This window comes from Diaphorina citri, unplaced genomic scaffold, assembly GCF_000475195.1.
Source record: "Diaphorina citri unplaced genomic scaffold, Diaci psyllid genome assembly version 1.1 scaffold73, whole genome shotgun sequence".
NCBI classification, from domain to species: Eukaryota; Metazoa; Arthropoda; class Insecta; order Hemiptera; family Psyllidae; genus Diaphorina; species Diaphorina citri.
In genome coordinates, this window is record NW_007377510.1 from 592,613 (window position 1) to 608,289 (window position 15,677).

Consider the following 15,677-nt stretch of genomic DNA (forward strand, 5'->3'; position numbering starts at 1 on the left):
AGTTTGCCAGTAATCCGATTAATCTCGTTTTAATAGCGGCTTTCATTGCGAACTACAGAATTGAAAGGTAAGTGGCAAAGAGAATGTTAAATTTGTTATCATTGCCATAATTATTCTGCATGCATTGCATAAGCATAAAGTAGTAAAGTACCTTCTAAGTCAGGAGTAGACTGTGTTAAGCATTATTGCTTTCAAAAATTAATGTTGTTCCTCGATCAATATACTATGCCAAATTTTATGACATGATTTGGACTTGGACCACCAAATTTTGGATCAAAAGTCCACTAACACTACCTACACCACCAAGGTTGGTCGCATGTACCACGTAGATAGGTAAGTTCCTATTAGACCAGACTTAGTCCACGACTTATTAGCCCCTTGGATTACAGATCATGTAGACATTAAGTAATTTTGATCATTAAGTATGTGTGTTGAATTGTTCAATCTATGCAAGTGCCCCTTGGATTACAGATCATGTAGACATTAAGTAATTTTGATCATTAAGTATGTGTGTTGAATTGTTCAATCTATGCAAGTGTACTTCCAATCGTTTCTGGTCATGTCTAGAAGTTAAACCATCATTAAATTTCAACATGAACCTCCAGACCTTTGGCCTGGGTTTCAGTGTATTGCTCTCTCATTTGCACTGAGCAGGTCTTACTGGGTGCAGGGTTGGTCTGATTGGTAACAGACAAGGAGGTGGTCATTTGTGTGGACCTGTTCGCAGTCACAGTAGTAGTCATCCACGTATCCACACCTTTTACCTTTTACAATGTCACAAATTACCATCAAACAATCTGCCCGTCAAATGGGTACATCTCTATTATAATTTTGTAAATTATCTGCAGTCAGGTTTCAGTAGGTAAATTAAAATATTATGTTGGGGCATTTCTTACCCCTCTTCCCTACCCCATCTGAAAAGTTACAAGGATACTTTTTTCCAATGATCCATGATGATTTGAAAATTTAAAATCGCAGGTCTTACTGGGTGCAGGGTTGGTCTAATTGGTAACAGACAAGGAGGTGGTCATTTGTGTGGACCTGTTCGCAGTCACAGTAGTAGTCATCCACGTATCCACACCTTTTACCTTTACTCTTTAAACAGAGTACCCAACATCATTTCACAGTGACAGTAAGGGCCATATTAATTAACAAAATACTAGCTCTTAAGCTGCACTGAAGCACCAATTCCAAATATCTGATTGGAATTTGTTTCATTGAGAGAAAGAATTTTAAATTGGGGTGATGGACAGTCTTCAATGTGTTTATTCCGCTAGCATCCTGTCCTCCTCTGTCAAATCCTCGTCATTCCAGCCCCACACTTGATTCTCATGGCTGTGGCCATGTCTGGTTCCATCTCCCGTCCTGGCGACTCTCCTGCTAACCATTTCAGGGGAGGCTGTCTTTAAATCGTACGCCCACCCTATCCAGGCAAACATATCGATGATGGCCGTGGTTAAGTTCAGTCTGTAGTTGCCCAGTTCGGCCGCTTTGTAATCCCAAGGGAATGTGTGATGGTAGTTGTGCCAACCCTCACCGAATGCCAGGAATGCAACCGAGGAATTCTCTGAAGAGCTGATGTGCCTGATGGAGAAAACGAATTTGCAATGTCAATATCAATATGAAGTAGTTATGGGCTAGAGGTGCCTAGGTTTTGTACCTATTTGGCAAGCATCGTAGAGGCATAATGGAACTTTTTAGTATTAGCCGACACGCCGACAGTATAAATAAGGTATAGGGTGTCCACCAATGTATGACCCACTCAAATTGCTCCGAATCTTTTGTAGTTTTCGAAAAATAACTATAGTATAGCTCGCTATATTCTAGTAATAGAAAGTAAAAAAAAAAAAAAAAAAAAAAAATTTTTTTTTGAGTATGGGCTAGAGGTGCCTAGGTTTTGTACCTATTTGGCAAGCATCATAGAGGCATAATGGAACTTTTTAGTCTCAGCCGACAGTATAAAAAAGGTACATACAGGGTGTCCACCAATGTATGACCCACTCAAATTGCTCCGAATCTGTTGGAGTTTTCGAAAAATAACTAGTATAGCTCGCTATACTCTAGTAATAGAAAGTAAAAAAAAAAAAAATCTGGTGTAAACATCACACGACTTTCCTTATCCTATTGAATGATGCTTATTTGGGTGTTCTTCTATTGTAACCTTTACAATATATCTAACCGTTTAGTCAGTATAGCTGAAAACGACCAAAAAGCGGTCGAAAACCGCCAAAAAGCCACCAACTGCAGCACCTATCCTAACCAAAAGTTTTTTCTTGCATCCCTGTCACATTTGTTGTCTACATACCAAATTTCAAGTCCCTAGCTCACACCGTTCCCGAGATATTATTGAATTACACCTAAAACCGCCAAAAAGCGGCCGAAATGCCGCCAAGCGTTGCACCGATCTTGATCACAGACAAAAAGCCACCAACTGCAGCACCTATCCTAACCAAAAGTTTCGTCTTACATCCCTGTTGACTACACACCAAATTTCAAGTCCCTAGCTCAATACCGTTCCCGAGATATTATTGAATTACACCTAAAACCGCCAAAAAGCGGCCGAAATGCCGCCAAGCGTTGCACCGATCTTGATCACAGATTTGGATTTTTCACAACCTTTTACGTAGGAATCGACCTTTTATATATTTTCCCAATTGCAACTCCTCCATTATGGCTGTACATGATTTACTGGTATAGTCTCTCATCCTTTTTTTTACTTTCTATTATTTTTTTCTCTCTCTCAAAATCTCTCGCGTCCATTTCTATTTACTCAACACTGTCGATCCTCCCTCTTTGTCTCTTCCTCCCTCCCCTCTCCTTTCCTCTCCGCCTCCCTTCCTCAATCTGATTTATAACTAAGTAGATAAGTATTCCTTTGAAACTTTTGAAAAACCTATTACAGTCTTTAACTATGAGTTTAACTTACTTATCATATGGCCTCATGCCCCAGATGTGTGCAGCACTATTGACTAGCCAGGTACCATGCAGGGAAACCGTGTAGCGGAGTAAGGCACACAACGTTTCCCAGTTCTTGTGAAATCTGTCTTGAGAGCTCCAGTTCCAGAGTATTGGATTGAGATAATGTCTGCATTGTCTGCCCAAACTTCCTCATGCCCCAGATGTGTGCAGCACTATTGACTAGCCAGGTACCATGCAGGGAAACCGTGTAGCGGAGTAAGGCACACACGTACCAAGCGTTGGTCCACTTCTCACTCCAAAAGTACCAAGGTATCAGCGGAGGGATCAGGAAACAGCAGATGGGCATCAGGATCAAATAGTACCTGGAAGACAAGGGATTTGTAGATTCGTATAAGATTAACCCAACTTTTGGGGCAGTTGCCCCTACACCTAATAAGCCTCAGAGTGGGTTTTTTGTGTATGGAGTTAAGCTGGTAAGACAAGGGATGTAGTAAACATATGGATCATCCTAGAACCGTGTTCAGTTTTCCTGTTCCGGAAGCGAAAATGTCTCCTCAAGAAGACTACTTCAACAGTCACCTCAAGATTATGTTGAAATAGAAGAAGGGTTGTATCTAAAGCTATAGTCGACGCCTCCATCGATCGAACGTCGACTGAAACCGTACACTGCCTCGATACATACATAAATTCACCTGTTTACCTCGTCGATCGACTATGTGTGAAAGCTGACTGATAAAAGAGATATTTTCTCTATTTTGTCATCACCTTTCGGCTATAACTATGACCGTTACAACAGCTATGTGTGAACATATGTAGCTTAATATGAAAACGCAAAAATTGGTAAAGCCCTGAGTGAGAAAAGCTTACTTTTTCTGAAACATAACCACCCAGTCCTTCTCCAAATCACTCAAGTCCACCGTCGCGCCCCGCCGCTTCACGTCCGGGTGCTTGCGAACCATTAGCCACCCCATGTGCGAAAAGAAAAAGCCTCGCCGAGAATTGTGCGGGTCCGCATCTGTATCGGTAAACTTGTGATGTACCCTGTGATCCCGCACCCACTCGTATAGGTGGTTCTGGAACGCCATGCTATTGGCCAGCATGAGAATGAGGCGGAGGGGCCACTTGGCGGAGTAGGTGCGATGGGCCCATAACCGGTGGGCTCCGGCCGTCACTCCTTCCCCTGAGATGAAACCGACGAATAACACTTGCTATTTTCCTTGGTCTGAACATTTAGTAAAGCATGGAGTAGCCGCCAACGTTAGCAACAACAACAACAACAACAACAACAACAACAACAACAACAACAACAACAACAACAACAACAACCCCTCGGTCTTCTACCGTCAACATTTCCTTCAATCATATTATCTTAATCTAGTTGGAGTTGTCCACTTGAACCTCGCATCATGGGTGAATAACACTGGAAGCAAAGGAAAGGGATATGAAATTATGAATGCTTACTTAGGTAAACGCACTTATGAAGTGCAATCAAGGACCGCGGTAGAGTTCTGCTCCGCCAATTCAAGAAAGTTTGACAGCGTTCACTTCCATAGCGTTACACAAGTTGGCAATCCTAGCCATCCCTTCACATCATCCAATCACACCCTCCTCGGTCTACCCCTTGGTCTTCTTCAAAATTTCAAGGCCAGGATCGACCGCACTGGCACTATTTCCGAAATCTGCCCACAATGTCAAGCTCATAAACACACTGGCACTATTTCCGAAATCTGCCCACAATGTCAAGCTCGTACACACGATGTACACCACCTTTTCGACTCTCCACGTGAGCCAACCGATCTTGACCCAACATCCCTCTGGACCAATCCTGTGGAACCTGCTATTTTCCTTGGTCTGAACATTTAGTAAAACATGGAGTAGCCGCCGACGTTAGCAACAACAAAAACCCCTCGGTCTTCTACCGTCAACATTTCCTTCAATCATATTATCTTAATCTAGTTGGAGTTGTCCACTTGAACCTCGCATCATGGGTCCAGCAAATTTTAGTTTTCTCTCTCTTATGATGTTCAGCAATTCAGGTTTTTCTTTTTCCCATTCTTCTCAGAATCCCTTGTGACTTTCTCTATCCAGGACACTTTTGGGCTTTATTAGGGATGAAAAATTTAAATAAAATGATTAAGGAAAAAAGAGAGAAAAAAATAGAAAGTAAAAATGCATGCCATAAAATACTGAAATCCAAAAGAAATTGAATAACTAAAAATAATTTAAAAGGTCTCCCTTACCTTTCCTAAATCAGCCAAGCCGGTACACTATTATTTTCTACTGTTATCTAGGTGCTATCAGAACTTACTCACGAGACTCAGTGAGGAGCAATATTGGTTTGATTTAGGGCCTAGGGATGAGATGCTGCGATGTATCGAAGACCGATACATATCGATATATTTTTTCCGATACATTGAAGTCATACATCGATATATTTTTACGGTAATTTTCGAATTTGAAGATGTTTATCATCAATTATCCGTAAATCCGTAAAGGCATTGCCTTTTCGTTGTAGAATATACTGTCCATTTTCTGTCGCTCTCTTGAGTTGCTTGTGATTTTCAAAATCCATCAGGTGTAAATTTATGAATATGGTTGGCAATCCTAGCCATCCCTTCACATCATCCAACCACACCCTCCTCGGTCTACCCCTTGGTCTTATTCAAAATTACATGCAAGGCCAGGATCGACCGCACTGGCACTATTTCCGAAATCTGCCCACAATGTCAAGCTCGTACACACGATGTACACCACCTTTTCGACTCTCCACGTGAGCCAACCGATCTTGACCCAACATCCCTCTGGACCAATCCTGTGGAACCTGCTATTTTCCTTGGTCTGAACATTTAGTAAAACATGGAGTAGCCGCCGACGTTAGCAACAACAAAAACCCCTCGGTCTTCTACCGTCAACATTTCCTTCAATCATATTATCTTAATCTAGTTGGAGTTGTCCACTTGAACCTCGAATCATGTGTCCAGCTAATTTTAGTTTTCTCTCTCTTATGATGTTCAGCAATTCAGGTTTTTCTTTTCCCCATTCTTCTCAGAATCTCTTGTGACTTTCTCTATCCAGGACACTTTTGGGCTTTATCAGGGATGAAAAAATTAAATAAAATGATTAAGGAAAAAAAAGAGAGAAAAAAAAAAAAAATAGAAAGTAAAAATGCATGCCATAAAATACCGAAATCCAAAAGAAATTGAATAACTAAAAATAATTTAAAAGGTCTCACTTACCTTTCCTAAATCAGCCAAGCCGGTTCACTATTATTTTCTACTGTTATCTAGGTGCTATCAGAACTTACTCACGACACTCAGTGAGGAGCAATATTGGTTTGATTTAGGGCCTAGGGATGGGATGCTGCGATGTATCGAAGACCGATACATATCGATATATTTTTTCCGATACATTGAAGTCATACATCGATATATTTTTACGGTGATTTTCGAATTTGAAGATGTTTATCATCAATTATCCGTAAATCCGTAAAGGCATTGCCTCTTCGTTGTAGAATATACTGTCCATTTTTTTCTGTCGCTCTCTTGAGTTGCTTGTGATTTTCAAAATCCATCAGGTCTAAATTTGTGAATATGTCTTCAAAGAATAATATGCGGGGACCTTCGTCTTCTTTCCTGAATTTTACCTTCTAGGATATTTGTTATGAATAAATGTAGAAATTCCCGAAGTCATAACAGAAAAGTTCCGGGACCAAGAAAGAAGAGCGGGGAGGTTTTTTAGCGGGTTGAGCGGCCACAAGATCAGCAAAATGTAGAAAAGAACATCGGATTCAGAGCAATTTTCGTTATTGATGCTGGGGTTTACCAACTCGGGATTGAGATGAAACGAGGATTTCCCTATGCTTAAAACTCAATTCTGAGAATCCACAGTGGTGAAACCCGGCTTGAGTTTAGTTGTGACATGAGAAGGTAGAAAGCCAGCAAAATTCCACTGCGAACACCAACTATGCGCAACGTCGCGTTGCATAAATCCAGTGATTCATTGGGATTTGGGAACCGGTACATTGAACGTGCTATCGCCGCGCTGCGCGCAGGCTAATCTTTTACTTTTAAACAACGAAGCATATCTGTATAAGATAAAATCGTCCCGGGCGGGAGTCGAACCCGTGACTTACGAATAACACTGGAAGCAAAGGAAAGGGATATGAATGCTTACTTAGGTAAGCGCACTTATGAAGTGCAATCAAGGACCGCGGTAGAGTTCTGCTCCGCCAATTCAAGAAAGTTTGACAGCGTTCACTTCCATAGCGTTATTTACTTAACTTCTTTAAACAGTCAACATTGTAGCAACGTACGAGTAGATTAAGTACTTACTGTATAAGATGGTTTTCAATTGGACTTGATTGAAGAACATCAAATAGACGGCATAGCTAGCTCCAAGGTGTAAGTATGCAAAGGCCAGCACGTTCCGCCACACTATGCTCCATCGGTAGGGGTGACGGGAACTGTATGACTCGTTGGGTTCGATCCCCGGTGATGGCGAAGGTTTGCTCTTGATAGGGTAGACTGAAGGGGAGATGACTTCTGCTTCCGAAAGGAAATGGGGGGTTAGACTGGGTGCCATTGGGGTCCGATGGTGATGACACGATGAAGCTGGAACTGAAGAATAGACGCTTTGAGTAACCAAATACTACTTAACCCTTTCACCCCGACTTATTTTAGGAAGAATCTTTCAATTTTTCTAATCTGGCATTACTATTTGGGCTATAAATAAGACCTCTACAAAGTTTAATGTCCTCCTAGAACTATTGAACAAAAATCGTTCTGGGGACAAAAACAGACAATTTAGCCAAGTGAATTGTTGTGACATCTTAGATCACAAAAGAAACATTTGAAAAACAATGAGAACGGAATTTTTTCGGTAGATCTGGGATGATATATCCCATTTTAAAAGTAATGATTCTGTGGGACGTATTGTCCCTTTAGGGGTGAAAGGGTTAACCTCAGTTTGAAAGGTAGTAGTCATCAAAAGTGCCGTGCACACCAATTTATTATCATATCCAAGTATGTATGCTTCGAGATTATTCCTGCACTTCTGACTACAACGAAAATAAATATGTGAGCAAGAACATTTCAATGTCGAAAGTTCTGTAGAAACTGTCAGTCATGCACTTCACATAAAGTACTTCCATTCTAAACTCAGTATCACGACGTTAGACAACGGGAAAGCTATACAATATGTAAGTGTAAACTAACTAGCAAAAGTCTCTACACTATTTGGCACACATTTGGTGCGGATGACTTCGTAAATGATCGAATTTCTAGAAAGAGAAAGCCTTTCTTGAGCTATTGAAATAGGACACCTCTCACTGGGGTAAATACTGATTGATCACTTGCTATCAGGTAAAGAGGATTAGATATTTGATACCTAGATCCTTTTCCTTTTTCTTGCACTTTGCACTGATTAGTAAGATTAGTTGATTACTGATTATAGTGATTATTTTTTCCAAGTTCCAGTCCCAATCCCAAGTGTCCGTGTGTCCGTGGTACAAAATTTATTTTCATTTCAAGGAGGTTACAAATCGCTGGATTCGAAATTTCGAATGGATCTGCAATAAAACGCCTAGAAATTTATTTTGGATTATGCAATATTTTATGTAATCACGAATCCTACACATTTAAAGAAGCGCGAAAATTCAAAATTCAAATTGTTGATAAGGATAAACGGAACGGATGGATTTTCCAAAAAGTGAAGGTGAACGTGCTCCTGTTTTAATAATTTAATTAACACTTTTGAATATTTTATTATTAATTATTTTGTGATAAAATACGTGATTTTTTTTCTGGTTTAAACAGCTTTAGTTTGCCAGTAATCCGATTAATCTCGTTTTAATAGCGGTTTTTTGATTATGCAATATTTTATGTAATCACGAATCCTACACATTTAAACAAGCGCGAAAATTCAAAAATTCAAAATTCAAATTGTTGATAAGGATAAACGGAACGGATTATCCAAAAAGTGAAGGTGAATGTGCTCCTGTTTTAATAATTTAATTAACACTTTTGAATATTTTATTATTTTGTGATAAAATACGTGATTTTTTTTCTGGTTTAAACAGCTTTAGTTTGCCAGTAATCCGATTAATCTCGTTTTAATAGCGGCTTTCATTGCGAACTACAGAATTGAAAGGTAAGTGGCAAAGAGAATGTTAAATTTGTTATCATTGCCATAATTATTCTGCATGCATTGCATAAGCATAAAGTAGTAAAGTACCTCCTAAGTCAGGAGTAGACTGTGTTAAGCATTATTGCTTTCAAAAATTAATGTTTTTCCTCGATCAATATACTATGCCAAATTTTATGACATGATTTGGACTTGGACCACCAAATTTTGGATCAAAAGTCCACTAACACTACCTACACCACCAAGGTTGGTCGCATGTACCACGTAGATAGGTAAGTTCCTATTAGACCAGACTTAGTCCACGACTTATTAGCCCCTTGGAGCCCTAGCCAGACCCCTTCGCCGTTTCCTTCATTTTCGATGAGGTTGGTATCTCCCACTTTTTCGATTTTTTTCTTTTTTTTTGTGTTGCAATCGGAGACCAATCAGCTTTCTGAGGTGAGCATGTTAGTCTTGTCTGTCGCTCTCAAAAGCGTGCGACTTTTATTGCTCTTTACGATGTAAATACCCATGCCTATGCCTACTGGTTATCTACAATAAATTCTGGTTGCTAATGTTAAGAATAAGTAAGTAGGTAATAAGGAGGCAGGTACTACATATATTCAAAAATAGGACTCTGTGTACGAGTAGTGGGGGTCTGAGTACGTTGCGTCGAGCACATCAGAACTGACGAAAGTCCAGACGCACAATGTAGGGGTTCCTTCATTTTGTTGTTGTTGTAGCGGCTTTAGCTTTCGGCGAATGGTGTTGGCAGAGTAAAGAAAAGACATCTTTTTGTATCTGCCATACACCGGGGTGATGGTCTCTAGCTATGTTTAATTGGCTCGTCCTGAACCGCAATCAACCATCTCAGTTTGAAAAGTAATAATCATCAAAAGTTCCGTGCACACCAATTTATTATAATATCCAAGAATTTATGCTTCGAGATTTATTCCTGCACTTCTGACTACAACGAAAATAAATAAATATGTGAGCAAGAACATTTCAATGTCGAAAGTTCTTTAGAAACTGTCAGTCATGCACTTCACATAAAGTACTTAGATTCTAAACTCAGTATCACGACGTTAGACAACGGGAAAGCTATACAATATGTAAGTGCAAACTAACTAGCAAAAGTCTTTACACTATTTGGTACACATTTGGTGCGGATGACTTCGTAAATGATCGAATTTCTAGAAAGAGAAAGCCTTTCTTGAGCTATGGAAATAGGACACCTCTCACAAATTTTTCTGATCTGGCATTACTATTTGGGCTATAAATAAGACCTCTACAAAGTTTAATGTCCTCCTAGAACTATTGAATAAAAATCGTTCTGGGGACAAAAACAGACAAGTTAGCCAAGTGAATTGTAGTGACATCTTAGATCATAAAAGAAACATTTGAAAAACAATGAAAACGGAATTTTTTCGATAGATCTGGGATGATATAGGTATATCCCATTTTAAAAGTAATTATTCTGTGGGACGTATTGTCCCTTTAGGGGTGAAAGGGTTAACCTCAGTTTGAAAGGTAGTAGTCATCAAAAGTGCCGTACACACCAATTTATTATCATATCCAAGTATGTATGCTTCGAGATTTATTCCTGCACTTCTGACTACAACGAAAATTAAAATGTGAGCAAGAACATTTCAATGTCGAAAGTTCTTTAGAAACTGTCAGTCATGCACTTCACATAAAGTACTTAGATTCTAAACTCAGTATCACGACGTTAGACAACGGGAAAGCTATACAATATGTAAGTGCAAACTAACTAGCAAAAGTCTCTACACTATTTGGCACACATTTGGTGCGGATGACTTCGTAAATGATAGAATTTCTAGAAAGAGAAAGCCTTTCTTGAGCTATTGAAATAGGACACCTCTCACGGTGCAATCAATTGTAGTCTACTTGTATGATAATGTAATGTAAACATAGAATTGTATTCTTATAGATGCTATTATTAGGAACCAAGGTGTTTGAATGGCGAGTTCATTACCATGGACCATATGGTACTTAAGTTAACTGTATATTACTGTTTAGGATCTCAAGTAGATCGAGATAAGTTGCTGCATTGAGTACCTCTACTGCAGAAGAGTGCTGCCTAGGAATGTACGATGTAAATACCCATGCCTACATTGCCTACTGGTTATCTACAATAAATTCTGGTCGCTAATGTTAAGAATAAGTAAGTAGGTAATAAGGAGGCAGGTACTACATATATTCAAAAATAGGACTCTGTGTACGAGTAGTGGGGGTCTGAGTACGTTGCGTCGAGCACATCAGAACTGACGAAAGTCCAGACGCACAATGTAGGGGTTCCTTCATTTTGTTGTTGTTGTAGCGGCTTTAGCTTTCGGCGAATGGTGTTGGCAGAGTAAAGAAAAGACATCTTTTTGTATCTGCCATACACCGGGGTGATGGTCTCTAGCTATGTTTAATTGGCTCGTCCTGAACCGCAATCAACCATCGTGAGGACTTGTGCTTATTCTTTAAAAGCAGGGAGAACCCTTTGAAACTGCCAGCTAGCTAGGCTGGTTAGGGTTAGCTGTCCCCCCCCCTGTTTATAGTCCCACAGCCAGACGCTAGTCTACTCTCTGTTTAACGTCCGCCTTCTACGTAATCGAACTAGTTATCCTCGGTAAACGTCTGCACGTCTACTTAGATGTTTTAATATTATCTCTACATGGGTAAAACTGCCCGTCTAACAAACTACCATTAAACACTGTAGCATTTTTTCACAACCTATCTGCACCTCCTGCATGATGACACTGACGCTTGTCCAGGTGTGTTTACTGTGTGGAGGGAACAGACAATTGGTTACATTGGTTGGGACGTGGTCGTCCTTCTGGACAAGTCACGTTTAACCTCTCTCGTTATTTTCAGCGTGTGCGAAAACTCTCGCTGTCTGTGTTCTGATTGTAGACGAGTGGAGTCTTTCGAACTAACCACGAGGCTAACGTTCTGTGTTTTTTTTTTCTTTTAGCTTTGCTTTTCTCACCCCTCTATGGTTGGAGTGAGCTTTTACTTCCTTTGCGCTTAGTCTCACAAAAGAAAATGCTACTGATCAATGCATGATTGATACAATTTATGTGCTTATTGAACTCATCACGTGTTATTCAATTGAAAATATCAGCGATCTAGTAAGTAGGTAACTTATCAGGCAGGGTTCTCACGTACCGATTCTCATTGGAGAAAGAATGTTCATGTTTTCAAAAGTCGAACACCATTTTCTTCTTTTTCAGGGTGGAAATCTTAACCCGGAACCTTCTCCATTCACTACGGCTCAAAGCAAGCATGCCGGGAGGCGCGCGAACGTCAAGAGTTCGAAGTGACGTGACGCACAATCCATATTAACACGAAACTGAGTTTTTTGGTTTTTCGATCATCACGTGAATTGCAATCTTCTACACAATCTGTTCGAGGGATGAGAGAAATCCATAGTAAATACTGTCGACCTTGCTCTAATTGAAGACCTCCTGCTAGATCTCCTTGGTAAGTTTTCTAGAATTAAAGGTATGTAATTTAGGTAGGTACCTCTTGGATGGAAAAGGGACGCATTTTGCAGTCCATTCATGATTTTTCTTCAAAATTTCTACTCTATTATTTTGACTGAAAACGAACTAGTAGCGCGACTCCAGTGTGAGACTTCTGTTTTATTTTCTTAAGGTAAGTACCAATTTCTTAAGGTAAGTACCAATGCTATTGACCGAAAAGGTAGCTAGTTCTTGTCTGGATCACATTAACGTCAGACAAAACAGACGATTCAATTAGACAGCATCGGCCATCAGGTCATCACAGATTTAAATTTTCAATTCAAACTTGTCTGGAGGCAGACTCCATTGTGAGACTTCTGTTTTATTTTCATAAGGTAAGTACCAATATTGACCGGAAAGGTAATTAGTTCTTATTTGGATCACATTAACGTCAGACAAAACAAACGGTTCAATTAGACAGTATCGGCCATCAGGTCATCACAGATTTAAATTTTCAATTCAAACGTGCAGAATTGATTGGATTATCAGGCGGCACGGTTCCACTAAAAGTCGCACAACTTCTAATGTGTGAGAGGCCCAACACATATACGTCTACTGAGAAAAAGAGGATGAGCATAATTTGTTGAGGCGATTCCGTGCCACTAAAAGTCGCACAACTTCTAATGTGTGAGAGGCCCAACACATATACGTCTACTGAGAAAAAGAGGATGAGCATAATTTGTTGAGTTTCTTTTTCAGGGTGGAAATCTCAACCCGGAACCTTCTCCATTCACTACGGCTCAAAGCAAGCATGCCGGGAGGCGCGCGAACGTCAAGAGTTCGGAGTGAAGCGACGCACTGCCCGTATCGCCCATATTAACACGAAACTGTTTTTTTTTTTTTCACCACGTGAGTTGCAATCTTCTACTTAATCTGTTCGAGGGATAAGAGGAACCCATACTAAATACTGTCGACCTTGCTTTAATTTAAGACCTCCTGCTAGTCTCCTTGGTAAGTCTCCTAGAATTAAAGGCAATTTAGGTACCTCTTGGATGAAAAAGCAACATGTTGCAGTCCATTCAAGATTTTTTTCGAGATTTTTACTCCCTTATTTCGACTAAACTCGACCTGGAGGCAGACTCCATTGTGGGACTTCTGTTTTATTTTCATAAGGTAAGTACCAATATTGACCGGAAAGGTAATTAGTTCTTATTTGGGTCACATTAACGTCAGACAAAACAGACGATTCAATTAGACAGCATCGGCCATCAGGTCATCACAGATTTAAATTTTCAATTCAAACTTGCAGAATTGATTGGATTATCAGGCGGCACGGTTCTACTAAAAGTCGCACAACTTCTAATGTGTGAGAGGCCCAACACATGCACGTCTATTGAGAAAAGAGGATGAGCATAATTTGTTGAGTAGGTAATGGACATTATGAATCTCCATGTGACAATTTATTTGACCGCTATGTTGTGTACACATAATGGACAATTCAGACATCCTGTAGAATAGGACCGTCTATGTCAGTTATGGGTATTAATAGAAATCATTGTCAAAGGCATTACTGTGGACGTGACGACTTGAGATTGAAAGAGGGGAGTGGTGGGCCGGGATGGGAGGTATGTTGTTGTTGTTTTTCTCTCTCTCTCTCTCTTTTTGAAGAGGTTGGGGACAGAGGGAACTGTAACTGTTAAGGTCTATCTTCCCAAAATCGAAGAGGGAAGGAAGACATAATAGGAGAAAGCCAGTCGATCGAACATTATCTCATAAGGATAAAATCCGGCCCGGGCGGAAATCGAAACTGCGGCTTAGCGCTTACAAAGCAGATTTTTGAACTTGTAACATTTCATATACATAACATTAATAGTATATCACTGTCCTATAAGCTCAAGGCTTGTGTAGGACATTGATAGAAAAAATAGAATGATATTAGGTATTTAGCTAAGTTTGAAATTAATTACATAATATTTTATTATTAACGATATATATTTCCATATATAAAAACTCTGTAAATAGATCTTGCCAAAAGACCTATCATATCAAAACAAAATCAATGTCAGCTCTTTGCATTTTTTACAATTTGGCAATCCTTAGCCATCCCTTCACATCATCCAACCACACCCTCCTCGGTCTACCCCTTGGTCTTCTTCAAAATTACAAGGCCAGGATCGACCGCACTGGCACTATTTCCGAAATCTGCCCACAATGTCAAGCTCGTACACACGATGTACACCACCTTTTCGACTCTCCACGTGAGCCAACCGATCTTGACCCAACATCCCTCTGGACCAATCCTGTGGAACTTGCTATTTTCCTTGGTCTGAACATTTAGTAAAGCATGGAGTAGCCGCCAACGTTAGCAACAACAACAACAACAACAACAACAACAACAACAACAACAACAACAACAACAACAACAACAACAACAACAACAACAACAACAACAACAACAACACCTCGGTCTTCTACCGTCAACATTTCCTTCAATCATATTATCTTAATCTAGTTGGAGTTGTCCACTTGAACCTCGCATCATGGGTCCAGCAAATTTTAGTTTTCTCTCTCTTATGATGTTCAGCAATTCAGGTTTTTCTTTTTCCCATTCTTCTCAGAATCCCTTGTGACTTTCTCTATCCAGGACACTTTTGGGCTTTATTAGGGATGAAAAATTTAAATAAAATGATTAAGGAAAAAAGAGAGAAAAAAATAGAAAGTAAAAATGCATGCCATAAAATACTGAAATCCAAAAGAAATTGAATAACTAAAAATAATTTAAAAGGTCTCCCTTACCTTTCCTAAATCAGCCAAGCCGGTACACTATTATTTTCTACTGTTATCTAGGTGCTATCAGAACTTACTCACGAGACTCAGTGAGGAGCAATATTGGTTTGATTTAGGGCCTAGGGATGAGATGCTGCGATGTATCGAAGACCGATACACATCGAAATATTTTTTCCGATACATCGAAGTCATACATCGATATATTTTTACGGTGATTTTCGAATTTGAAGATGTTTATCATCAATTATCCGTAAATCCGTAAAGGCATTGCCTCTTCGTTGTAGAATATACTGTCCATTTTTTTCTGTCGCTCTCTTGAGTTGCTTGTGATTTTCAAAATCCATCAGGTCTAAATTTGTGAATATGTCTTCAAAGAAT

General features: G+C 39.7%; 1 protein-coding gene across 1 annotated transcript; it reads right to left on the reverse strand.

Moving 5' to 3' along the window:
- Positions 1-1,237: 1,237 nt before the first annotated feature.
- LOC103520992 (acyl-CoA Delta(11) desaturase-like) lies at positions 1,238-15,416 on the reverse strand. The gene is made up of 6 exons (XM_026832012.1): positions 15,309-15,416; positions 7,251-7,535; positions 3,787-4,123; positions 3,186-3,281; positions 2,927-3,040; positions 1,238-1,584 (listed from the first exon to the last, which is right to left on the reverse strand). Exons 2-6 carry the CDS (start codon positions 7,498-7,500, stop codon positions 1,266-1,268), a joined length of 1,116 nt encoding a protein of 371 aa, XP_026687813.1. The 5' UTR covers positions 7,501-7,535; positions 15,309-15,416; the 3' UTR covers positions 1,238-1,265.
- Between the last annotated feature and the right edge of the window lie 261 nt (positions 15,417-15,677).